Genomic DNA, 26,465 nt, shown 5'->3' on the forward strand with positions numbered 1-26,465 from the left:
TTGCAGTCCCAGCTCCCACTCCAGTTGCAACCCCCTCCCCAAGCAGGAACCATGCACTTTTGGAAGCTGCAGGACCAAGCAATGTGGCGATCAATGCCATCTCTGCCAACATGGACTCATTTGCACGTGGCAGAACTGCAGTTCTCAAGCAACAACCAATTCATATGGAAGCTGCTCATTTTGGAGACTTGGGTAAGATTGATTTACTTTAAATCAATGACTAGTATTAAAATAATAATTATCCATAGATATCCTTAGCTAAACTTAGAAAGATAACATGATGTTATAGTTATAGTGCCATTATTGTCTATAGGGTTTTATAATTGCTGAAAATGCAATAGTGTAAAAATTTTTGAGATCATAAATAATTAACAACATGTCACATTGTTTGAAATATTAGGAAGATGATCTCCAAGTACGAAGAAGTTAAATTTTAGATTGATCCATATTTGAGTTTTGCATTTGTTCAGCCTTTGGAAAGCAATTATATTGCCATTGGGAGCAGCTCATCGTCTTTTTAGTGTTCATAGATTTGCATCTATAATTGGGGTACTTGCAAAACTAGCTATCCCAATATAACTGTTATAAATTGCCACCTTAAAATTGCTCTTGAATGTGGTCAGAATTTTTGTCAAGGTTAAGAAGGCATGCATTGTAAGCCTTCACTAGTTAATGTTCATGTGCAGTTTCATATAGATGACAGCATAAATCTACACAGTTAAGCCTCCTTATGACGAGCTATAATCAAATCATCTTCTCCTCCCTCCCCACATGCCCTTGTGACTGGGTTCTAGACTTGGAAAAATCATTCAAAGCACTTTATTGCTTGAATCAATTTGCACTGCAGTCTTTTAGTTTCTACCCTAGGTTTCCTTTTTAATATAGAGTTCATTAAAAAAAAGTTACTTTGTGCAATGCTTCACATTTAATGTCAGATTTAAATTCATTGAAACAATTATTTGAAGGCTGTCTCACTTTTCTGAAGAGCTTTTACCTGTTCTTTGGAGTACATTGAGACATTTTAATTTAATTTGGGGACCAGAGAGGAAAATAGAGTTGATGCATAGTCTGTTAGTTTGGGTGGCTTGTGGTCAGGGCCACAGTTGCATAACTAATTTTATAACTATGGTCTCTATTTTTACATCTGTTTCTAATTTATTATGTTTTAGTTTCAATATCCAATCCACTTAGTATAGACTAAAACAGAAGGGGATCCAAGGATCACTCCTCTTTACCCCTTAGCCTCTTCAATCTCTCTTATAATTACACACTACAAGCATCTTTCACAAAACGGATGTAGGTCATAGAGTTATACAGCATAGAAGCAGGCTTTTCAGCCCACCGCATCCATGCTGACCATCATTCTAATCTATACTGATACTGATTGCCTGCATTAATTCCATATCTCCTCATGCTTTGCTCATTTTAAGTACCTGTCCAGATGCCTTACTGTTCCTGCCTTCACCACCTCTTCTGGCAGCTCATTCCAGCTACCAACTACTCTCATGGGTGAAAAAAATTACCCCTCAGATCCCCTTTAAACCTCCTCCCTCTCGCCTTAAAACTGTGCCCTCTAGTTTTAGTGCCCCTTCAAAGGGAGTTAGACTCTGGCTATCTACTCTATCTATGCCTCTCATAATTTTATATACCTTTTCCATGTCACGTTTAGCCTCCTTTGCTCCAGGGAAAAAAAACAGCTTATCTAATCTCTTCTTACAACTGAAGCCCTCAAATCTAGACAACATGCTTGTGAATCTTTTCTACACACTCTAGCTTAATCACATCTTTCCAGTAGTGTGGTGACCAGAACTGCACACAATACTTCAAGTGTAGAACTGTAATATGACATTCCAATTCTTCTACTCAGAGCATCATCCAATGAAGGCAAGCATACCATATGCTTTCTTCACCATCCTGTCTATTTGTCTTGCCATTTTCAGGGAACTATATGTACTTGTGCCCCTGGGTCTCTCTGAACAGTCCTCCCCAGGGCCCTGCTATTCACTGTGTATAGCTTCCCAAACTGCATCACTTCACAAAACTGTCTGAATTAAATTCCGTGTACCATTCTCTTACCCACTTTCCCAGTTGATTTATATGCTGTTGTAACCTTGGACTGTACTGTCTGTACTGTCCATTATACCATCAATTTTGGTGTCATCTGCAAACTTAGTGATCATGTCATTTACATTCCCATCCAAATCATTCATAATGCATGACAAGCAGGAGGACCCAGAGCTGATCTCTGTGGCGCACCACTGGTTGCAGGCCTCCAATCAGAAAAATAACCCTCCACTACCATCTGCTTCCCTCCGCCAAGCCAATTTTGTATCCAGTTGGCTAGCAGAGCAGGGATTCCATGTCTTCTAACTTTCCTGACTAGCCTACATGCGGGACTTTGTTAAAGGCCTTGCTAATGTCCGTGTAAATGACGTCTAATGCCCTGCTCTTGTCAATTGTCTCAGCACCTCATCAAAAAAAAACTCAATCAAATTTGTGAGACATGATTTCCCGTGCATAAAGCCATGCTGACTATCCCTGGTCAGCCCTTGCCTATCCAAATACAAATAAATCCTGTCTCTTGGACTCCCTTTCAATAACTTTCCTGTCACTGATATAAGGCTCACCAGCCTGCAATTCCTTGGTTTATCCCTGCTGTCATTCTCAAATAAAGGCACAACATTAGCTATGCTCCAGTCTTTTGATACCTCACCTGTGGCAAACAAACATACAAAAATCTCTGTCAGGACCCCAGCAATCTCCTCCTTGCTACCCATAACATCCTAGGATTACCTTGTTAGGCCCCAGGGATTTGTCCACATTTATGCATTTTGACACCTCCAACACCTCCTTTATAATGTTGATATGCTCCAGGATATCACTGTTCCCTCCTTTGAACTCACTAGCTTCCACGTCCTTCTCCATGGTAAACGTAGACAAGGAGTATTCATTTAAAACCTCACCCATTTCCCATGGCTCCACGCATAGATTACCACACTGATCCTTAAGGGGACCTATTCTCTCCTTAGCTGCCCTTTTAATATACTCTTAATATAGGTCATTTGGTCTCTTTTTATATTTTTTGAGGTAACATCTCATTTGGTACTCCTGTATGGACAGTACCAGTGTTTCAGCCTGCTCTTGCCCAGTGCACTTATTTCTTCTTTGTTGACTCCATCCTTTCTCCTCTGATCCAGTCCCTTCCTACTTGTATCCCAGATACTTAAGACGCCATCCACCAGTTTCCAATTTCTTGGGCCCAACCAGTTCATATGGATGTACAATCCCTCTATGTCTCTATCCCACATCAGGAGAGTCTGAGAGCCATCTGCTTCTTCATTGAGTAGAGGACCAACTAGTTCCTTCCATCAACACAAACATTCACCTGGCTTTGGACAACTTCTACTTCAACTCCACTTACTTTATTGATACCAAAGCTATGCCTGTTCTCTGTGGGATATATGGAACAAGTTTTCTTTCAGTCCAATCCTAACGCACTCCCTTAACTCTTTTTCCAGTTCATTAATGACCTCATTGATGCTGCCTCCTGATACAGAACTCCAATGTCATTACTTTTGCTGCCAATTTCAACTCTGCTCTCACTTTCACACGGTTCAGCTCTGACTCTTCCCTTTATGGATCTTTCCATCTCGAGGATAGATTAGCTGAACACGTCCATTATGAGCCCACAGACTCTGAGGTACCTTGCTGATACTTCCTCCAACCCTGCCTCCTGTAAGGACTCCATTCCATTCTCCCTGTTCTTCTGCTCAGTTGCATTTGCTGCTTTCTTCCTTCCCGATTAATGGTTTCCCTCTACCATAATGGTAGATCCCTTGACTACATCTCATCAGTTTTCCATACCTCTGTTCTTTTTCTCTCTTTTGAATATAGCAAGAACAGAATTACCCTAGTCCTTGCCTTCCACCCCACCAGCTTCCATATTCAATGGATCATCCTTCGCAACTTTCACCAGGTCCATTAAGGTTCAAACACGAGATGTGTTTCCCTCTCCTCCCCTGGAACGCTCGTCTATCTCCACTCCCCACTGTGGCACTTCCCCATGCAACTGCAGGAAGATATAACGCTTGTCTTTTCGCCTCTTCCCTTCTCACCATTCAGGGACCCAACAGGCTTTCCAAGTGAAGCAGTGATTCATTTGCACTTCCAATCTAGTGTACTGCATTTGCTGTTTACCATACAATCTCCTCCTATAAATTGAAGAAACCAACTGCAGGTTGGGTGATTGCTTTGTTGAGCACCTGCATCAGCCTGCAGGAGTGACCTGTTGCCTCCCACTTTGATTCATCAACACACTCACACTTTGACCTTGTGGTTATGGCCAATATTTACTATGAGGCCCAATGCAAGCTTGAGGAATGAAACTTCATCTGCTGTTTTGGCACATTGCAGCCTTCTGGGCCCAATGTCAAATTCTCCAATTTTAGGTAACTTGCTCTTTCTTTCTGTCTGTATCATTACAGACTGTTTCTGCCTTTCATCATTTTGGCTCGGTTATTGTCTTTATATTGGTGTAGTTGGCCTGCTGGTCATCTCTCACAGCCTTGCTGTTAGCATCATGTAAAAGTGACAAAGATACATCACCTGGCTTCTAAGTGCCACGTTAACTCATTTGGTCTCTCCCACCTTCTCTGCACCTGAAAACTAATCTGTTTTCTCTCTCCCCAGTTCTGCTGAAGGGTCTTGGACCTGAAATGATAACTTTTCCTCTTTCCAGAGAAGCTGTCTGACCTGCTGAATGTTTTGAGCATTATTTTACTTGGTAGCATGGTTTAGTCGGGGCAGATTACAGTTAGAACTAAAATTAGTTGAGTATCCCGTGGCTTCCTTTTGCCACAGGTTAAGTCACTTCATGCTAAAAGTTCTTAACTGAGGAAGTTCTGCTGGGTTTCTATTTGCAGTTTCTGAAGTATTTCAACTTTTAAAAACCTTCATATTATTAAGACCATTATGTGGCACACAGAGATTTGAACTTCTTCCTAAACATAAGTAGCTTAATTTCTAATTTCAGGTGCTGGTCAATTTTAAAATAGTCATTGATCTTGTACTTTGCAGTTTCAGTGGTTTCCAGAAATTACTGGCTTAGTTTTCATGTGTGCTACTGAAAATTCAGTAATGAATTTGACTTGGGTATTTAGGTACCATGTAGGATGTAAGCCAAGCAGGAGTATTAATCTGGAATGAAACTTTATTTGGGGAAAATCTTTAAATGCAGAAGCATAATTTGCTGTAACTGACACTTATCCAGGAAATGGGCAGTGTGCAGTGATGTTGTGCAACGCTGTATGTTATTGAACAGAAGTCACAAACTTTATGCGGCATCTATTAGAGTAACTTGCCTGTTTTTGTTCTCCGCAATGGTTGTGCTACATTAGAGATGTTCAGAATATACACCCAGTCCAAAGCAACAACTACATTGATCTTATAAAACAAAAACTGGGAACAAAATTCGGTATGAATTTCTTGATGGCCAGATTGCTCTTAATGTACACCTAAGCAGCATAATACCTAATATTCTCTTACCTACTTTCTAGAATGAGTATTTATCATTTAAGTCATACAGAAGAATATGGTGAAGTCAATCTTTTGAGATATGTGGATACAATTGCAGGTGGTGGTGAGAAGGCATATTAGATTTATCTATATTCTAATATTAAATTGAAATACTTGTGCTTTTCTATTATTGACTTCGGTAATTCATATTTTGGAAGTTCCTGTTGTGTGTATTTGGCTTCCTCTAACAACTAAACAATTTGGTGAAATTCCATCATATTTCAAGTTGTGGCTTATTGTTTAGAAGGAGTTTAATGATGAGCCAAGTAAGTTTGAAAATAAAATGAAAAATGTTGAAATACTCAGCAGATCAGGTTGAAGTACCCAGGCAGGATAACAATACATCTAGAGTTAACTTTCATCTTTTCTACTGAGCTGTGCTGCATTCTCTGAATTTCTAAATATGCACTTAATGCTTCAATGCAACCAGGTGTTTGTACAACTGATGTATGTGTACCTTTTACAACAGGAGATGCACGTAGACAGCTGTCAGCATTGAAGCATGCAGTATATTCTTTAGAAGGTCAGACATTGAAGAATTACTAGATGACTATTGCTGTCTGGACCTACAATAAAAGTGTACCAGGGACGATACATGAATTCACCACATGTGATGCATTGGAAAATGTGTCGCCATCATTTTGGCAGTTCTCCCAAGGGCTTAGTTGGTAATCGGCAGGTGGCAAGAGTTCAACATATTCTATCTTTCCATGGATAGCAACTGCTGCCAGTGCATAATAGAATAATTAGGCCATGCTTCATTTTTGAGAAAAAAGATAAGATTTACTGCTTAAAAGTAAATAGGTTTATTCCACTCTGGACCATTGTAATTTTTGTATCATGTCCAAACAACAAAAAATTAAAGTCACTTCATGTTTCTCTGGAAGTTGTCAATAAATGTGAGTTCAGCAGCATTCAAATCCAGGTCCATAGTAATGTGTTTGGAACAGATTTTTGTTTCCAGCAGCATGTTCTGGTTTTGACACACATCTTTTGGTGTAATTATATTATTGTCCTGAATAAAATGTCCATCCTTTTAATCTGTTTATTTCATATAGGTCACTCTTCCCTGAACTACAGAACTGAAGAGACTAACTCCAGACTTTCAAAGACCCTTGAACAAGTCTTGCAGGACAGCATTGCCCTTCCATATATCATCCAGTATATGGAGATGCAAGGAGTTGGACATATAGTTAAATTCTGGTTGGAAGCAGAAAGTTTCCGTTCTACAAGCTGGTCTCGCATCAGAGCCCACAGTCTCAATGTAGTAAAACATAGTTCTTTAGCAGAGCCTCCCTCTCCTTCAAGCAGACGTCATAATGTTGATGGACCAGTATTGCTTGACTCCAGCACTTCACTTCACCTGGAGGCAAAGGGTGATCTGGTTTCTCAGAGTGGAAAACTTGGTGTCGCCAGTCCCGTCAGTCTGGACTGTGTAGATAGAACTAAAGCATCTCCAAATCGCTCATTAAAACAGGGTGGCAATGATCTGAATCTATTACACGTTGGGACATCAAGAACAATAACCAATCGGGCAGAGGATGCAAGTGAAGAATCGATCAAATCTACATCCATGGAACATCCACATTCAACAGGGCTTAAAGGACTTTCAGACAGACTGATGAAGAGTGAGTGTGCTTATATCACTTTCTTTCAAAAATCATTACTTGATTCCATTTTCTCTTCTATGCTATATCCTCCTCGATGCTGGAATTTGCATTGATGTTGGTAATGATAAGCTTCCTAAATCATTGCTAGCTAGTTAAAACAGGTGGGAAGACAAAAACAAAATGCCCTGTTCCCAAATATTTGTGAGTTGGCCTGTGAGCAGTTGAACTAAGCAAAACACTATGCCCTAGCTTCCATTTGTAGTCTGAGTTTAGTTGGAAGTGGAAAAGATGTGTATAATTTCCAAGTGCTTTCTTGGAGTGAAATAAGGATGAGAGCTGTACAGTTCAATCTTAACTTGCCATTTAGAACTCATAATGGCCAGTACTCATTGGCGTTTAAACTCAACTTTGACTTTATTGTCATTTGCACAAGTACACGTATGCACAGGTACAATGAAAAACTTACTTGCAGCAGTATCACAAGCACATAGCATCAGATAAGCAGCATTCACAAGAAAAACATAAATTATACACAATTTTTACAAGAACGAACATAATTAGAACAATTAAAAAAAAAGCAAGCAATATCTTTTTTCTGTTATTGAGCAATCCAATACCAGAGGGTACGCATTGAAGATGAGAGGGGGTAGGTTCAGAGCAGATGTGAGGGGTATGTTTTTTACTCAGAGTGGTGGATGCCTGGAATGTGTTGCCTGACAGGGTAGTGGAGGCAAATTCATTGGGGGCATTTGAGGGGCTAGGATGGGCACATGATTGAGAGGAAAATAGAGGCATTCTGTAGGTAGGAGGGATTGGCTACGTCAGTACAACATTGTGGGCCGAAGGGCCTGTTCTGTGCTGTACTGTTCCATGTAATAATTTTCAATGTCAGTGGTGTACGATACATCACGCTGCATATAATTTCTTCCTCTGTAAAGCAAAATGCATATTTTGAAATTGGCCTCCCTTTATAGCAGAACCCTAACTTCAAAACTTGAGTTCCAGTTTGTAGCTCAGACAGCTCAGTCCTCCTAATGGAGAACTCTGCTTGCAAATGGGAAGTAGTGAATGTATGTTGTAATAATTTGTGAGTAAAGACTTGGCTCAGTTCAAATTATCCTGATGACTTGTACTTCTTTGCAAAGCAATGTGACTTGTTATGAGAACAACGTGGTAGCATTCACAATTGAGCAAGGAAGTGGAACTTGAGCTGTGACATTAGGATTTGCATACGTGGTTTGAATTTGAACTGATATTTCACTTTGCTACTGGGGGGGGATTGCTGCAATCGCAATCTCTTCTTAGATGAAGCATTAGAACGTAACCCAATGTTCAATTGTATGCAAGGGTTTCATGAAGAAAGTAAAACAAGAAGTTATCTTGGTTATCCTGGCCAGCATTCCTCCCTCAATTAAATCATTAAATAATCCTTGCACTGATTGCCAAGTGGTATTTCCTCAACCAGCACCACTGAAAACAGAATAACTGATCATAGTGCAAACAATTTCTTGTTATTGATGTAATTTTTATAAGTTTCTACAGTTTGGAAGCAATTTGCTCAGTGGTGAGGTTTGAGATAAATTAGCAATATACAGCAAAGCTTTAATTTGGTACCCTCGGAGCCTTGATAGCGGCAGTCTGGCAGATTTTCTGGACTATTTAATACGACTCCTATAAATACTGTAACACAATTTAAAATTTTTTTAGATGTTACAGAGTTATAATTTTCCTGTGACCTGGTGTGTTTTAAAGGGAGCACAGGAAATAGGGTCTGGTGTATTTAAAGGGAGCATGGGAAACACATTCCCAATGTCTTTAAAGGAGCACTGGGAAACAGCATCTGGTGAGCCAGGTGCTGAATCATCAGGATTGCTGAACATTTGGATGGCAAATTACTGTTGTTTTACTATAATGTTGCCCTCCCAGCCTCTCCCCCCCCCCCCCACCCCCCCCCCCCCCCCCCCCCCCCCCCCCCCCCCCCCCCCCCCCGTATGTGCAGGTACCTCCCCTATTTCTTTCCAGCCCAGAGGAAGGGTCTCAACCTGAAAAGTCAACTGTCCCCTTCCCTCCACAGGTGCTGCCTAACCCACTGTGTTGCTCCAGATTCTATCATCTGCAGTCTCTTGTGTGTCGATAGTTTATCAATGTTATTTTTCATTTGTTCCTTTTACTTGTTGGTGAGCATTTCATCCAAGTTCGGAACCACCAACCCTCATGAGTACTAAAATGAGAGCTTTTCACAATAATATTTAAATAATAGGTAGTTTCTGCAAGAAAACTATATGAATTGTGAAGTCAGTTTTAAAATGAGTGTACACTCCAAACTTTAAATTATTGAATAAATGGAGAGCAATTTTCAGAAGTAAATCCCCAAACTAAGCAGATACGAAATGAGATCAGTAAAAGACGGCTTGTTTGAATTGGAGCATGGGTAACACTTAAAACCTGAAATTTTATGCCTTGTCCCTACCTGGGATATAATTATTTTATGTGCGATCTCTTTCAAATTTCCATGGCTGAGCTTCTACTCCCTAGTTCAATGGAGAGTTTTACTTTCATCCCTAGTGCAGTGGTATCTGCAGAATCCAGGAAGATGTCTTTTCTTGAAACGCTGACTGAATCCAGAAACTTTTTAAATTTTTAACACACACTGCTCTATGTTTAAAAATATTTCTTAGATCTTGTTATTTAAGAAATGGCCAAGTCTGATGTTGAATACAAAAATGTATTTGCAACAATGACTCCATAGTCCCAGCAGTAAGGTTTCATTGATTTACTCCAATAGCTTCAAATGATTTGGCCTGGCATAGTGTGCAGTGGTTCATTTTGGCAGCAACTTCCATTTCATCTGGTACAGTTAATTGCCATTCCCATTGGATCGCTCAGCAGTGCTGAGGAGATTGCACTTCAGAGGAGGTGAACTATACACACAGTGTACATTTCTAACCTCCTAGTTTTCTGTAGTGTGACAGTTTTAAAACTTGCTGATCGATAGATCCTTTTCCATGTTCTTTTTATGTATGAAAATTCAATCACCTTAATGAATAGATTTGGGGGTAAAATTTATTAATATATCCAAGGGTTTTACATTTATCAGGTTAAATCATTATTTTTCCTTCTTCCAGGTATAGAACGTGATGCAGTTAAAATATTTACTAAATACATTTCACCAGATGCTTCCAGACCAATTCCAATTGTAGAAGCAATGAGAAATGACATAGTTGGTAAGTAGTCAACTGAGTCATTCCTTAAAATGGGAGGAGTGTGTGCCTGCCTAACCTTGCAAAATAAATTGAATGGTCTTTGTATTACAAGTTGAGCAAGTAAGAGAGTAACAAAAAGTAGATTTTTCTTTCCTCTTTGGTTTCTTGCCATTATTCTAAATCTCTTTTTCCTTTGCTACTGTGTTATTTCATGCAAATTAATAACTTCAGTGCCTTTACTGTGGTCGTAAATCAGATCAGCATAGGTTTTGAGTTTTGTGTTTATCACCTCTTGCAGTTTTCATAGATTGGGTATATTTATCCAATTGCCTTTCTCAGAGTTGGTCTAGGCAGAAATAGCTAACTGTTCCATCTCTCTCTTAATAGCAAGTATAGTCTTGTGCCTGTTATTATTAAAAAATCATGCATCGAGAGGTTGACTACCTCATGGGCATGGTCGAAGAGTTGGATTTTTAGGAGACAATAATAGGCATAGGTGGGTGGTGGAAAAGCAATGTGGTTTAGTGAGAAAATACATAAAGTGGGACAGGGAGTGGGAGGTGTCAGGGTAAAAGAGGAGTGATATTAAGCCATAGTCGTACAACAAAGAACAGGCCCTTCAACCCACTGTGTCCATACTACCCAGCATCCTGTATGTTGCCTTCACTACATTATCTACTTGTGCTGCCACATTAAGAGATCCACGGACCTGTACAGCACTCTCCTTCTGGTCCTCATTACTCTCTAGAGCCCTACCATTCAAGATGTATGCTCGACCTCCCAAAAGCATCACCTCGAACTTATTAGGTTTTAAGGTCCATCTGCCATTGCTCTGCCCAAAGTACCAGCTGATCAAAATTATTCTGTAACCTAGGACTATTCACCTTACCATCAACATTACTGCCAATTTCTGTGTCATTTGTAAATTTATAATCCTACCTCCTACATTCATATCCAAATCAATCATGTATATAACAAATAGTAAAGGTACCAGCACTGATCCCTTGGTACACCACTGGTCACCAAAGCAACCACCATCATTACCTTCTGCCTTCTCACTCCAAGCTAACTTTGGATCCAGTTTGCCAGCTGGCCTTGGATCCCATGGGCCTTGATATTTTGAACCAGCCTTACGTGTGGGACTTTATCAAAAAGTTTATTGAAGTCCATGTAAACCTCATCATCTGCACTGCCTTCATCAACACAACTATGTTGCCTCTTGGAAAAGTTCAGTCAAATTGATCAGACAAGATCACCCCTTAACAAAACCATGTTGACCATCTTTGATCAATTCCTACATTTCCAAGTGCAGATTACTTATGTGTCTCAGAATTTTTTTTCCTATAACTTCTCTAGCACTGACGTTAGACTCTCAGACCTTACAAGGCTTATTCCTGCTGCCCTTTGGGGGGGGGGTGGAATACCACATAGATACCACATTTGCAATCTTCCACTCATCTTTTACCTTGTCAATGGCCAGCAAAGATTTAAAAAAAATTTATGTCAGTGCCCTAGCAATTCCTCCTTTACCTCCATAGCAGCCTAGGATGCATTTACTAGGACCCTAGGAATTTATTCATCTTTATGCCCACTAAGGCGTCTAATACATCCTCCATTTTTTAATGTTTACATGCTCTAGAATACCTTGTCCCTCTCCCTGAAATCTGCAGCTACGATGATTTTCTCCTTGGTGAATACAGATGGAAAGTATTCATTCGAGACATTACCCACATCCTCTCACTCCACGCACAGATTGCCCCTTCAAATCCCTATCAGGCCCTACTCTTTCCTTGATTACCTTCTTGGTCTTAACATATTTAATAAAATGTCTTGATTTTCCTTGATCTTGTCTGTCAGTGAATTTTCGTGGCCCCTCTTCCCTCACTTTCTACATTCTGTGCTTGTATGCAGCATCTTCTTTCAATATGTAACTTCTCACAAATGAACACCCTCTAAGATTTTTTTTTTACCTTCTACCAGGATCCAGTACATGTCAAATGTGGAGTAATTCTGTTACCATGGGTCTAGCAGCTCTGTAATTTGTTTTGCCACCCTCTTCCTCGTCCATGTTGCAGGAAACACCTGCCCCTCAGTTGACTACTGTCAGTGGCCATCTGACAAACCAGTAACTGCAAGTGGAGACTCATGGATGTGGTTGTGTGTCTCACTCTAAGCACAGCATTATGGTTGCTCAGTTGTAGTATCTTGAACTGCTAACCTTCATTGTGTAGTTGTAAGAGGAAATTGATTCAGAGATATATTGGCTTGCAAATTATTGAAATGGAATCCATTAAAACACTTGTATTTTGTTCATATTCTTAAGATTTGTACTGTATTTCTGATTTTGCTATAACTTGTATTGAAACTTGGGAATTTTACCTTTGCATATGAATCTTGTATGAATTTGAACAGTAAAATGTTCTATTATATTTAAAAAAAAGTAATCTCAGTACCTGAATCCAAATCTGATCAATGCTGAAGCAAGGACACAGTTTCAGTTGAAACTGAAATTGAAATTTAGATTTGGCTTCCGTCGAGTCAAAGCTGTCATATTGTTGAAGTATATTTTTATGTGCAGGTGCTCAGTGACATATCTAATTAGAGATTAATGCTGTCCACTATTTCATTGCCCCAAAATACAGTAAAGTTTCTAATTTGTCAGCTTATTGAAAATGAAAGTCTTCAATTGCCATTCCAATTCTATCAGCTTACTGAGCTTTATTAAAGATGTCATCATATTAGCAATTCAAAAGTCAACAGTTGCAAGTATTCATAGGGTTAAGTATGAATTATGCTACAATCTTTTCCTTCCTAAGTCCTTAGTCTTTTTTGGCTTTGTTTTTTGGGCAGTTTATACTTGTACCAGTAGACAGCTATCAGCTATGGTTCCAGAACTCAATTTTTCCCTAATGAGCAAGCAGCTTTTGTTTACCAAGCAGAGGATTAACAGCACTGATGTTTGTTTTTTTCTTTGTGAACCTAAGGACCGCATAAACTGTACATAATTGGAAAGCTTAAATACAGTGAACTAGCCTGACTTGCTGATGGTCAATGTGACACTTCCATTCACCTCCTTTATCCTTGAATCTTCAAATATAATTACTGGGTTGCCTGTGAAATATCCATTTTATACATGGTTTCTGATTAAATATTCTTTATAATTACTTAGATTACCTTTATATCCTGCCTCTGTCTTCTCTCTGTGGAACTTCATTTCTTCTTCAATCTTCACCACAAATACAGAACTTAAGTTCCTTTGAATCTCTTATCTTTTAACTTCCTGTCACTGCAAAGTTTGTTGCAATACTAAAATAGTCCATTTTGCTTTCATTTGAATTTTGAACTTCTCTGCTTGTTAATTGACTGGTGTGACGGGTATATTCAAGAAAGAATTAATCATATTTTTAGAGGTTATTCAGCCAGAATTTATTTTAAGGATTATTCATCCAAAATTGTTTATGCTGAGTTTGCAGACATTTTCTGCAGCAAATAGTCAAAGCCCGGAAGCTGGTAAAAGTGATTTGAAACTGCACCCAAGTTTTACTTTCACTTTAACCTATGTCAAAATTATCTTTTCCTTAAAAGATTGCCATTCTGATGCTGTGTTTTCAGCATAATTAGGAATGGTTTGTGGTTGAAAATATGTAATTGTAGATTATCATTGTGAAGTTGCCTCATTCTTGGATAAAAATATGCTTTTATTTTAAACAGCTAAGATATGTGGAGAAGATGGACAAGTAGATCCCAACTGTTTTGTTTCTGCACAAGCTGCAATGTACATTATGATGGAAAAAGAGTGAGTAAATTTGATTGAAATTATTAATCCAACAAGAGTTTAGCTGATTAAAGAATACCAAGTACTGACAGAATGGCATTCTAACTCATCTTGGTGTTGTAGGACCTATATCCAATTTGAGCTATTGCAGTCTGTTGCAGATGGATATTTGTCTAATCTGTTCATGAAGTAACCAGATATTACTATATACCAAAAAACATATCTGCTGGAAATAAAAACACAAAAGCTGTTATTTTCAGTGGTTAAAATGTGGAAATATGCTATGGATTTAGTTGTGGTGCATTATGCTATTTAATACTGCCCAATGTATCAAAAAACAAACAGGAGTAAAGGACTGCAGGTTCGGTGGTGCCTGTTGTAAGTTCACTGTCTGGTGTGATACTGAGTTGTGCAGAACAGAAAAATTAAAATCAGTCAGAGATCCAAAATGGATCACTGTCCACTGACAGCTGGTGTAGCACTGCATGATTGTTTTATATAAAAGAAACTGTTATCCTTGTGTCCCAATTACTAGCAAAAAGTGCAGTAGGCAAACTTAGTGAATAATATAATTAGGTACATGACATTGCTCAGTATTGTTCTCTCACCATGCAAGTATCTGCCGCTTTCCCAATATCAGCTGACTGACTGATTTTCAATGTGTAGGCAGCATTTATATTAAGGAAAGCACAGCTGCAGCAAGTTATATTCATTTTGTTAAGCAGAAACTCAGAAATCAAAGGCAGTAGCGAGTTTACTTAAGCTGTAAGACATAATTCTAAAGATGGGCACTTTTTAAAAAAAAAACTTATATGAGAACAGACTACAATACATCTGTTCTTTTGTTCTCATTGTACTGAGGTATAGTTCATTGTTCAAATGTGTGACGCTCTCACAAATCACAGGAAACCATTCTTTGAGATTGGTGACGAAGAGGAGGAAGTGGAATTCCTGCCAATTTAGTTTTCAGTGAACCCTGTGTGCTCTTTCCCCTCAGCCAGACAACATTTGTGCCGCTTGTTCCAATAATAACCTCATTGTTGAGGATGAGATAAATAAGAAATAATAGGGCCCATTAGGGATTAAAGTGGCAATCTGTACTTGAAGCCTGATGACACAAGTGAGGTTGTAAATTGAATGCTTCTCTCCTATATTCACCATGGGGAAGGACATTTTATTTGTGGTACTTGGAGAGGGGGGCAGCAGAATAATTGAAAATTGAAAAGATGGACATATTGGATGTCTTAGCAGGCTTAAACGTGGATAAATCTGCTGGGCTTGATGAGATGTATGCTAGGGAGGCGATTGCTGGGAATTCTCAAATCTTCTTTGGACACAAGCTGTGCCCAGATGACTGGAGGACAGCAAATGTGGTAGCCAGATGGTAGCAATGATAAGCCAGGTAATTATATGTGATCCAGTCTAATATCAGTGGTAGGGGAATTATTGGAAAAAAAAATTGAGCAACATGAGTAATCTGGACAGGGATTGGGGATGGTCAGCTTGGATTTAAGATTCTGTCTGACTAATTTGATTGAATTTTTTTGAGGAGATGACTAAGTGTTGATGAAGTTAATGTAGTCCACAAGGACCTTTTGATAAAATCCAACGTGGGAGACTTGTCCAGGGCAATTTGGCAAATTGGATCCAAAACTGGCTTGGTGGTGATTGAGGGTTGGTTTTGTGATAGGAAGCCAATGACCAATGTTGTAACCCAGGGATCAGCCCTTGGAATGTTTTGTTATATACATTAATGCTCTGAATGTAAATGTAGAAAATATAAGTTCACAGATGCCATGAAAATTGAAGGTATTGATAATGAGGCAGCACTCTTTGGCTATAAACAATATTGATGAATGATGGGCAGAGCACTGACAGATGAAATTTAATCCTGATAAATGTGAGGTAAGCATTTTGGAAGGACTGATAAGGCGAGAGAATATGCACAGTGAATGATGGGATCCTAGGAAGTACTGTGGGACAGAAGGACTGATGTACATGTCCAAAGATCCCTGAAAGGAGCAGATAAGGTGATTAAGAAGGCACGCAAGTTACTTGCCTTCATAGGGTATACAATTTGAAAGCAGAAACGTTATGGTCCAACTATATATAATAGTTAAGCCACAGCTGGAGTACAGTGTGCAGTTCTGACCACTCTATAGGAAGGATGTGATTACACTGAAGTGGGTATAGAGGTAACTCACCAGGATGTTGCCTAGAATGGAGCACCTCAGCTATGAGGAGAGTCTAGATAGGCCAAGTGTTTTCTTCTTGGAGTGCAGAAGAGTGCAGTTTTGGGGGTGGGGACCTGATTGAACTATCCAAAATTGAGAGGCATACAAAGGAATAAATAAAACCTTTTCTCCCTATCAGAGTTGACGATAACTAGAGGTTTATGGTGACGGGTAGGGGATTAAGGGAGGATTTGAGGAAGAACATTTTTGCATAGAGTATGGTTGAAATATGAAACTTGCTGCCTGAGGGGGTGGTGGAGGTGATTACTCTCAAGAAGTATTTGGATGCGCACTTGAAGCATTATGGTATAGTGCAGGCCATGTGCTGGGAAGTGGAATTAGATCAGATAGGTACGATGGCCAGTGGGCTAAAGAACCTATTTCCTTGCAGCGTGACCACAGTATTTTCATATCACTACCAGGTAGCGACAACAGGATGTTTGATTTAAGAGCATCAATAAAATGGTTCTGATTTTGTGACAGTCCAGCTGCTTTCATGCTTCTGCCCCAAAACAACCAGTTTTATTAAATTAATTTAAATCTCTGGCTTGCTAGCTCAGTATTAAAGCCACAATGTAGCTGCTCACCATTTGCACGTTATGATGAAAACATTTTGGAATAGCCTAATCTTTCATTGATAAAGACGGGAAGGCCTGATTTTGTGGAGAATTGTTGGCAGTTCCAACACAACTGCCTGTTTTTCTCTGCGTGAATACCAACAAGTTTGGGTTTCCGTGCATGCAGGCTTCAACACAACAGTCCTGAACTTGCCGACACCTGTTTGCTGGTGTTTCTTAAACCATATTTCAAATTTAGGGAGCATTAACTGCATTAATCTAGCGTAAAGTAAAAATACTTCATACCAATGGATCCTGTTGTGCTTATCAATACAATAAATTAGCCTCTATACATTGGGAAAACCTCGCATGCATTTCCCAGAATGGAAGAGAATCAAGAAAAAGTAATTACTTGTAAAAATATTTCTCCTGCACTCTTGGATAAATGTGGAATTTTATTTCTTTTCTGTCACCTTTGCCCAGGTACAGAGCTAGTTGTCCCAGGCATGTCAAGATTTTTTTAATATATTGTCAGTGCTGGGATGCTACCAGCATTAGTTTTACTGATGGATAAGATTGTAATGTAATTTCAGTTTCCTGTTGCATACTTATTGTGTACTCAGCCACAAATGATGAGACCTGACAAAATCATAATGATGATTTATTGCCATCTTGTGGTTAAGTGCTAAACTAAATTTATGCCGTGGTTTTATGCATTCTATCTCCTCCTGCGTTGTATTTATGAATTCGTAGGACAGAATTTGCAATCACCATTGAGCAGCCTCTGCTCACTGCTGACTGCTGAAATAAATCATTTCCCTTGCTATTCCATGAGTGGTCCAGCAACACAGCACAGATGGCTCCCCAATGATGGAATGACAACTTCTATTTGTACGTGCATTTATAGAAACTTGGAAGTTATGTGGTCCGATATCTAATCAGTCATTCAAAAATGGCAGCCAGAGACTTTTTCCCAGGGTGGAAATGGCTAACATGAGGGGCATAATTTTAAGCTGATTGGAGGAAAGTGCAGGGGGATATCAGAGGTAAGTTTTTTTTTTACACAGAGAGTGGTGGGTGCATGGAACGTGTTGCCGGAGGAGCTGGTAGAGGAAGATACATTAGGGACATTTAAGAGACTCTTAGGTAGGCACATGGATGATGGAAAAATGGAAGGGTACGTGGGAGGGAATGGTGAGATTGATCTTAGGGTAGGTTAAAAGGTCGGCACAACATCGTGGGCCGAAGGGCCTGTACTGTGCTGTAGTGTTCTATGTTCTAACTAAATTTCAGTCAAACCCTTATCATATTTATGTTTTGCTATTTAATTTTATAATATTTGATTTCCATTTTCCTGTAGCTCCGTGCTTGATCAGGGGGAAGAACAGATTAAAAAAAAGTAGCATAAATATTGTTTAGTAATTAGTTTTTTTAGAAATGTAGCAATTTCTTGTGTATCAGAAATTAGTGTCACATTGCTAAGAAGCAGAATGCTGAAAATTCCATTAATTTTCTTCTTTTGGATTTCCAACATGTTTTCATAGGACCCTGATTATAAATTATTTTTCTGATCTTTTAACATCACTTCAGTTGCACATTCCCAGCCAATTGGTTTGGTTCAGCACAGCTTAGCTGACATTAAGTTTTGGAGATTTTCTTCAGGCTTGCAATTCACAGGTCAGATGTGGAAACGTGCATTTAAAATTGTGGGCAATAGAATATAAATAAGTCAGCTTTTTTTATTTCAGATGTTCCAGTATTATCAGGTTTTTTTTCAATTCCATTGATCCAGGACCTGCCAATAATGATAATATGTTGTTAATTGCAGCTTTTGCAGTGAAATGAGCTCATATTGAAGAAGGACCAACTGACATTTACCCCAGGATTAAATTACTGGAACTTCAGTTCTTTTTTATTAGATTATCTCAGTTAGTCCCAAGGATGGCTCGTACTCGATCTAACTCGCAACAAATAAGTGTTCTATCAAATCTTTTGGCCATTTTACCTGAGTACATCTGATATAATCCAGCAGTGCAAACAGATTTACCATTAGGTCACAGTGGATGTTCTGTAAGTGATAAGGAGGCATCTGTTATTGAGCCACAGCAGAAGAGGACAACTTATCATTCAGGTGTTTTGCCTTTTAGTCTTCAAGGAAACTAGATTAGTAAAACCATGAGCTTTTAAAACAGACAACATTTAGCAAAATTTAAGATGGAAAGCTATAAATGACGTATGCTATGAAAATTGAATAATTTTATTTTGAGGTGGTGTTGAGGTGTTCTTTTGAATTGTGTCTAAATTTACATTTTTTTTAAAGTAGATTTTCCCTTGAAAGTAATCAATTTTGTGGTGGCTTTTATTCAGGCTGAGGTTTCATATATTATTCTTCGCATACTGTGTAAAAATATAAGCTGACCTTTTTTTTAATTTTTCATTCTCCTGCAGGCACTTTACAGAGTTTTTACGGAGTCACCATTTTTGTAAATATCAAATTGAAGTGTTGACTAGTGGCACTGTTTACCTGGCTGATATTCTTTTCAATGAGTCAGCATTGTTCTATTTCTCAGAGGTAAGATGCGATTATATAGTGCAGAAACTATATAGCTCATATTTTGCTTAAGTCACCAGTTGTTCAAGGAACAGCAAACAATATGTGTTTGTATTAAATTAAACTATCATTCATCAAGGATGAGCAGCAGATGTTCATCAAATATTTGCAAAGCCGCCAAACATTTAGTGTAGTTTGTGGAAGATAGAAATCTAACAAGAAGTGCAAGATACATGTCTAAGGAATGTGTTACTTAAAACAACCACAGTTTGGATTTCTTTTGTAACGTTATTATTGAAACATAATGCAACCCAAAGGAATCTTAACCAGGGTGACCGAATGTTTGGAGAAAGTGGGGTGGATTTTGAGGAGAGTTGAAAGGAGAGCCAGAGGGGTGTTTGGAAGAGATGCCAAAATGTGGGGCTGAGTGGATGAAACCATAATTGCCAGCACTAGATGTGAAAGGGTTCTGGAGTCTGAGGGGCAGAGTTCAAAGTGAGGCATTTGTTGAGTTTATGAGAACAGAAGTGACAAATGCCTGGGGCAATTTAAAAACAAAAGATAAGTATTTATAATTTTGACATCCTTAATCAAATTGGGCGAGGACAGTGCTGTTGACTGAAAGACACAGGGTGCAGGCTGTGTTATCTATAGATGAGCTTAAGTTGTGAATGGGTTGGGTGGGCGTGCATTGTATAATTGAAGATGTGGTGAACTAACTCTCTTGCTTTACTATGTTAGTAAGGAATCCCATGATTTAGACTTAGTTATAATGAAAGAATGGATCTCTTTATTGAGGTGCCTGCTTTTCATTCAAATGGCCTAGATGAAGGAATAGAGAGCTAATTGACCAAATTTCCTGATAATGTGAAGTTAAATGGCACAGTAAGTGCTGGCAGGAGCAGAATATTACAAGGGGATATTGATAGTGACTGGACAAAACTGTGGCAGATGGAATTAACTATGGCATTGTCTACTTTTAACTTGAAAGAATGGTCAAAATGTTAGGAGGAGGAATAAAGGAATTTTAAGGTTCAGATAATTCACCAAAAACTACTGGGGCAGGTACAAAAATAATTACAAAGACTGAAGGAATGTTAGGCTGCATCTTGAGGCAAGTTCGTGTACAAAGGCATGGAAGTGATGCTACTGTTGTATAAAACTCTGCCTTTTTAAGTCCACCTGAACAAGCGATAGGTGTCGGAGTAATGTCTTGTCCAAATGATAGTAATTTTGTTATTATTGAATTAGATTGTATGCTTATATCCCTGATTGACAGGTTGAACCTATAGCCAAGTTGTTTTAACTAAGACGTGAGTGCTACTATTGTACCTAATATGGATTCCTTGATGCAGGGCGATAGATTCTTAAAGGTTGTTATTTTTGGTTTGCTTATTTCAAAGAGCAGAGGTTTGTTGGCCACAAGACCAGTGCATTAAAAATAGAGGACCATATTCAAGTTATCTAAAAGTAGAAAATTAAGCAAAACCAAAATCAGTGAATTAAGTAAAAGAATGAATGGACAGGTGAAATGCTTGTTCTAAAATCAGAGAGCTTTGTAATGTTAATGTGCAGCTACAGTGTTAAGTATCTAAGGAGAAAGTTAGAGTTTTAATGTCATTTTATGGAATTCACAGACAACTCCTAAAAACAATATTTAGGACACTAATTTATAATGTTGTGATTGTGTGTATCATCTCCAAAATCACAGAGTGGACTGTCTCTATCTGCCTTTTGTCCAGTGGGTGACATCAACCTTCATGCATTTCATCTGTAAGGATAAGATTTTTTTGTCGCAATAGACCTACCAACTAATGCTTCCAAACAGGAGACAAGCTTTATCAACCTTTACTTTCATTATGTAGTGGTTCAAATTGCAATGTTAAAGTTTCTATGACTCTGAAAAACACTATGATGCTGGAGGAACTCAGCAGGCCAGGCAGCATCCGTGGAGAAAAGAGGCGGCCAATGTTTTGGGTCAGGACCCTTCTTCAGTATCACGCCCACTCTGTCTTGTAGGATATTCTCCTTGTTCAATAAAATGCAAATGTGATTGGTTGGGGGCTATGGGTAGCAACTCTGAGAGAGGTCAGCTAAGGACAGTTCAGCCCAGTATATTACACATGGTGATGGGTTTCAAAATTACAAAATTAGGAAATAATTTGTATTTGTAGCTTTTCACAGTGTCTTCTCAGAATTCTCAATACTTCGGAAGCTGTGATCAAAAAGGTGTGTGGGTTTGTGATTTCTCTCTGGTGCAAGGTTGCAAACTGCATTTGGATGTGTTCCTGAGGACTCCTGTCATGCGACCTCCTGGCTCCGTCACCCTGCCCTCTCAACCATATACAGCCCTCTTTCTACCACATACCATCTCTATTATTTTTATAACAAATGTTCAAGTAAATGAAAAACACACTGTTTTTAATGCTCCTGTAATTTTGTGTTTCCTGTGTTTGCCTGCAGCAGTTTATGGTGGATAATCCAAAATTCCTGCAGACTCCAGGACAGTCCTGAAGGGTTGTTAATCCTGCTGTATGATGCAGGTGATAACATTATAAAATGAGGTGATTTCAGTAATTAATGTACCCTGTATAAGTCTCTCATTATTTTATAGACTTCAATTAAATGTCCCCTGAATCTTCTCTATTACAAAGGAAACAATCCCAGCCTTGCCAGTTTCTATTCATAACTATAATTCTCCAATATTGGCAATATCTTTTATACATGTGCCTTGTTTCCTCTCTGGTAATATCCAATCCATCCTGAAGTGTAGTGGCTGGTAATGTATGTATCAGATTGTTGTGACCTATCTAGTGCTTTGTACAGATCTAACATAAGTTTGGTTCTCTTGGATTCCATGTCTCTACCAAAAAAGGCCTTTTTAACCACTATCTACTTATTTTGCTATTTTCAGGCATTTGTGGACATGCACTCCAAGATCCCCCTGTTCCTCTACACCTCTTAGTTTCCTACAATTTATCATGTATTACCTTGCTTTGTTACACCTCCCCAAAAGTATTATACTTGTAATTGAATTCCATTTGAAACACTAGTGCCATCACAAAATAAAGAGTAACTCAATATCTCTACTGCCATTTTAGTTTTGAACCAAGTAGCTCCTGGATCTTTTGCTCCAACCCATTGTTTATACTACTTTCTTTACAGTGATGCATAAGATTTGACTAAGTTATATAATGTAGATCCAATTGTGCCAAAGATGAATAAGAAGTTGGTGATAGAAATTTGTGTGCTTAAACAGTTGCATGTTAGTTTCAGTAGCATAATTGAAGTGTAGGCTGCTGTTGTCTTCTGTGCAGTCTAATGCCCACCATGACCTTTTGCAGTAGGTACGGCAAAGGCTGAGCAGTTAAATCCTCCCTTAGTCAAGAAAAAAAAGTGTAAAGTTGTTAGCGTTTGCTCGATATTATTTTCGCATGCAAGTCTTAAAGTGTAGGTAAAAGCACACTATGGGTATTGTGCATCTTATTATGGAGAGACTTTAATGAATTACTGAGGAAATGCTGTACTGTTGAAGGTGCCACCTTACAGAAGGTCCTGTAAATTAAGTTTGCCAAATGAAGTGGCACCCTTTTGAAGTGCAAGGGGTTCTCCCAGCATTCTACACTCTGCCAGCAAACGAGTTAGTTCTTTGCCACTGTTGATTTTTCTTTCTGCAAAAATGGTTGCTGCTTTTCTCCATTTAATAACAACCACTTGGAAGGTAAATTTTTTTTTTAGATGCTATACAAACCATAGGATTTGTATTGGAAAGCATTTAACTATTCTGTTTTCTTTTCCTTCTAGTACATGGAGAAAGAAGAAGCTATAAATATCCTGCAGTTTTGGTTAGCTGCAGACAACTTCCAGGCTCACCTCGCTGCTAAAAACGGGCAGTACGATGGTCAAGAAGCACAGAATGATGCCATGATTTTGTATGACAAGTGAGTTGGGTGTGCAGACCAATGGTCGATTGAGCATTGCATTTCCTTTGGAAAGTTTGTGGAACTGAATGCCAACTGTGGGTTACATCTCCTAGCCTCTAGGCTAAAGCAATGAGATCAAAGATGATGTTAAGAAGCCATGCAATATACATGAAATATGTTGCTTCTAACTTAATAGGAGAAAACAGTTTGGTATAATGTAAGCAAAAAAACTCTTTACATGATCTCACTGGGTGTTTTTTTTAAAGCCCTTTTTTTGCCTTCACATCTCATGGCAATTCTTGAGAAATATGGTGAAGCCAGTATAATTTTTTAATATGTCTCTCTTGAGATGATCATAGTATCTGTGCCTTCTATTGCCATGTTGTCAGCAATGAGGCTGCACCTTAGCATTTGCTTCCCAGCATCTCCATCCTGTAGTCTTTTTGTAGCAATTGTGTGGTTAAATTTTGAACTGAATGGTTCTGTAAAACCATTTGTTTGATTGTTACACATTTGTCTTCAGGTACTTTTCTTTGCAAGCTACACACCCTTTAGGATTTGATGATTCTGTCCGATTAGAAATAGAGTCAAATATCTGCAGAGAAGGAGGACCACTTCCTGACTGCTTCACCACTCCATTAAGGCAAGCCTGGACAACAATGGAAAAAGTGAGCTAGCTATGTTTGACTTCCATTGAGCATTATTGATTTTAAATGCATGTTTCAAATCTTATTTCTATATTATTTTAATTGGGCATTAGATCACAGGAATTTTTAATATTTTGAAGAGAAAATCAGGACATAAATGGATTCTTTTTGTACTGTGTGCATTGTTGCAAATGTTTTTACTTTTAGATGCATATTTTTTTTAAATGAGTAATTCAGCTTCATAACTTTTGCAGAACTGTATAAGAGCAGCCTGACTTGGTGATGGACATCATAGGGTTGTACAACATGCAAACAGGCCCTGTGACCCACCGAGTCTGTGCTGACCATCAAGCACCCAATTACCCTTGTCCCACATTCAACCCATTGTATTCTCCTCAGATTCTCCTCGACCCCCACCAGATTCCACCATTCACTACACATTAGTGGCAATTCACACTGGCCAATTAATCCAGCAAGATGTGGGAAGCATTCCCAGATGGAAACTCGTCCTTGCAGATTTACTTGTTTAGGTAGAATTAGTATCTGAGCTGAAGGGTTTGTCTGCATTTGAGCTTAGGAAAGCAGGAAGTAAGAATTATGGCAGCTTAAGAAATGTGATGATTTCAATTGGGATAAGTTAGAAATGACATTAACCAGTCAGTTGACTTTTAAAACCAGGAGAGCCTCTTTTACTGTATTTGAAACTGGTAAATATTGATGTATGTTAAAATTTTCCACATTTTGGTATCAAATAGCCTGCCATTTTATGTATTTCAGGTTTACTTACCTGGTTTCCTGTCTAGTAATTTGTACTACAAATACTTGAATGATCTCATCCATTCAGTGCGAAACAATGAATTTACAAAACCCTATACTTCGTTTCCTGGCCAAGGACCAAATAGCCCTCATGAACATGAGTCAAGTATGGGCACCGCTGATGGTAGTGTGCCACAGGTAAGGAAAGAACATGTTGACGTGGATCAGCATTTGTAGTTCAGTTGTTTAAAATGTATACTCCATGTTTTAGAATCTGTTAGGGTGAAGAATCCAATCAATTTTGTTCCAGACACCATAGAAAATGACCAACTTGATAATCTTAAACTGTTAAAAATTTTTTACCTTTATATTATCTCAAAGTGCACCACAGCCAATGAATTTTAAAATGTACTAATTGTTATATAGCCAAATGCATCAAGCCTATTGTGCACAACTTCTTACAAGAAGCAAATAAGATGAATGACCAGTTAACCTTCACTGGTGTTGTGTGAAGGGGGAATCCTTGTGCTGTTGACGATGGGGTTATCATCAACTGCACAAAGTTGCTTGAGAATTGAGCAAACTGGGCATTAATAAACAAGGCCCACTGGAACAGGCAATAAAACTTGAATTTGGAAATCATTTAAGGTTAAGCCTAATGCCTGACTGATCTGGTGGAATTCTGTGTTGACCCACTTTAGTTACTGGATGGTTAATAGAAATGGGTCATTTAGCATAATAGGTTTGTCTTTCATGTTTACACAAATCTAGCATGGACAAGCAGGTCCAAAACAAAAAGCAATTTGTTATTTTGCAATTTATCTGGATATTGGGCAAGCATAATATATATTGCACATGCAAGTTTGTTTTACTTGTATATTTTCAAACCTCTTTTGTCAAGTGTAATATTAAATTTCCCCTCTAACAGCATTAACCAGCGGAAATGCCAAGTGGTGTAATTTTTGTTTCAGTATTGATACTAATTTTGTGTTCTTTTTTTTAAATAGCATGGCGTCAGAAAGGCAGCAGTAAAAATCCTAAAAAACTTTGATGAAGCAATAGTAGTTGACGCTGCAAGCTTAGAGCCGGAATCTTTATATCACAGGACTTTTGCAGGGTGAGTCACTGCTGCAAATATTGAGACGGAGCAGCTTACGTTCTGCTGTCTAGTCACTGAATACTTATTGAAGTCAAGATGGAAAATTGTTTGACATCTTAGGCATCCTGTCAGGATCGAGGATGACTTGCTTTCACTCTGGATCTGTGGGTACTGAAATGATGGTCAATGTGGGAACTGCGGACTCTTCCACAGACGGGGCCTGATGGAGGCAGGCGGTGGGGAATCTGTGAGGTGATGCCCTCCTCCCACGTTTCATGTTGGGCTTCAGTGTGCTACGACACATGGATTTGAGGTTCTCAGGGCCATCCTGAATACTGCTCCTCCATATTTGAGCAGTCATGGATCAGGGAGTCCATGAAGGTGTGAATTTTTTTTTCCCCAAGGAGGCTGTGAGAACATCCTTCAGTCTTTTCCTTTGTCCACCTGATGATGTCTTCCTACGACACGGCTTGGAGTCAGGAGTTGTGTATCAAACATGAAAACGACAAGGCCTGCAAAACAGAGTGGACTGAATG

The 26,465-nt window shown here is 38.8% G+C and overlaps 1 protein-coding gene across 4 annotated transcripts in view; it reads left to right on the top strand.

Annotated features, from left to right (window-relative positions):
* akap10 (A kinase (PRKA) anchor protein 10) overlaps positions 1-26,465 on the top strand; it is a 71,405-nt gene that overhangs the window by 32,507 nt on the left and 12,433 nt on the right. For all 4 annotated transcript variants that reach the window (XM_052036019.1, XM_052036018.1, XM_052036020.1 and 1 more), the window contains 9 exons: positions 7-192; positions 6,633-7,202; positions 10,310-10,408; positions 14,099-14,183; positions 19,402-19,525; positions 23,309-23,445; positions 23,951-24,095; positions 24,852-25,028; positions 25,838-25,947. In XM_052036019.1, coding sequence (XP_051891979.1) covers positions 7-192; positions 6,633-7,202; positions 10,310-10,408; positions 14,099-14,183; positions 19,402-19,525; positions 23,309-23,445; positions 23,951-24,095; positions 24,852-25,028; positions 25,838-25,947 — 1,633 coding nt within the window. The remainder of the gene's footprint in view (positions 1-6; positions 193-6,632; positions 7,203-10,309; positions 10,409-14,098; positions 14,184-19,401; positions 19,526-23,308; positions 23,446-23,950; positions 24,096-24,851; positions 25,029-25,837; positions 25,948-26,465) is intronic.

The sequence above is a fragment of the Pristis pectinata genome, chromosome 21, assembly GCF_009764475.1.
Source record: "Pristis pectinata isolate sPriPec2 chromosome 21, sPriPec2.1.pri, whole genome shotgun sequence".
NCBI lineage: Eukaryota > Metazoa > Chordata > Chondrichthyes > Rhinopristiformes > Pristidae > Pristis > Pristis pectinata.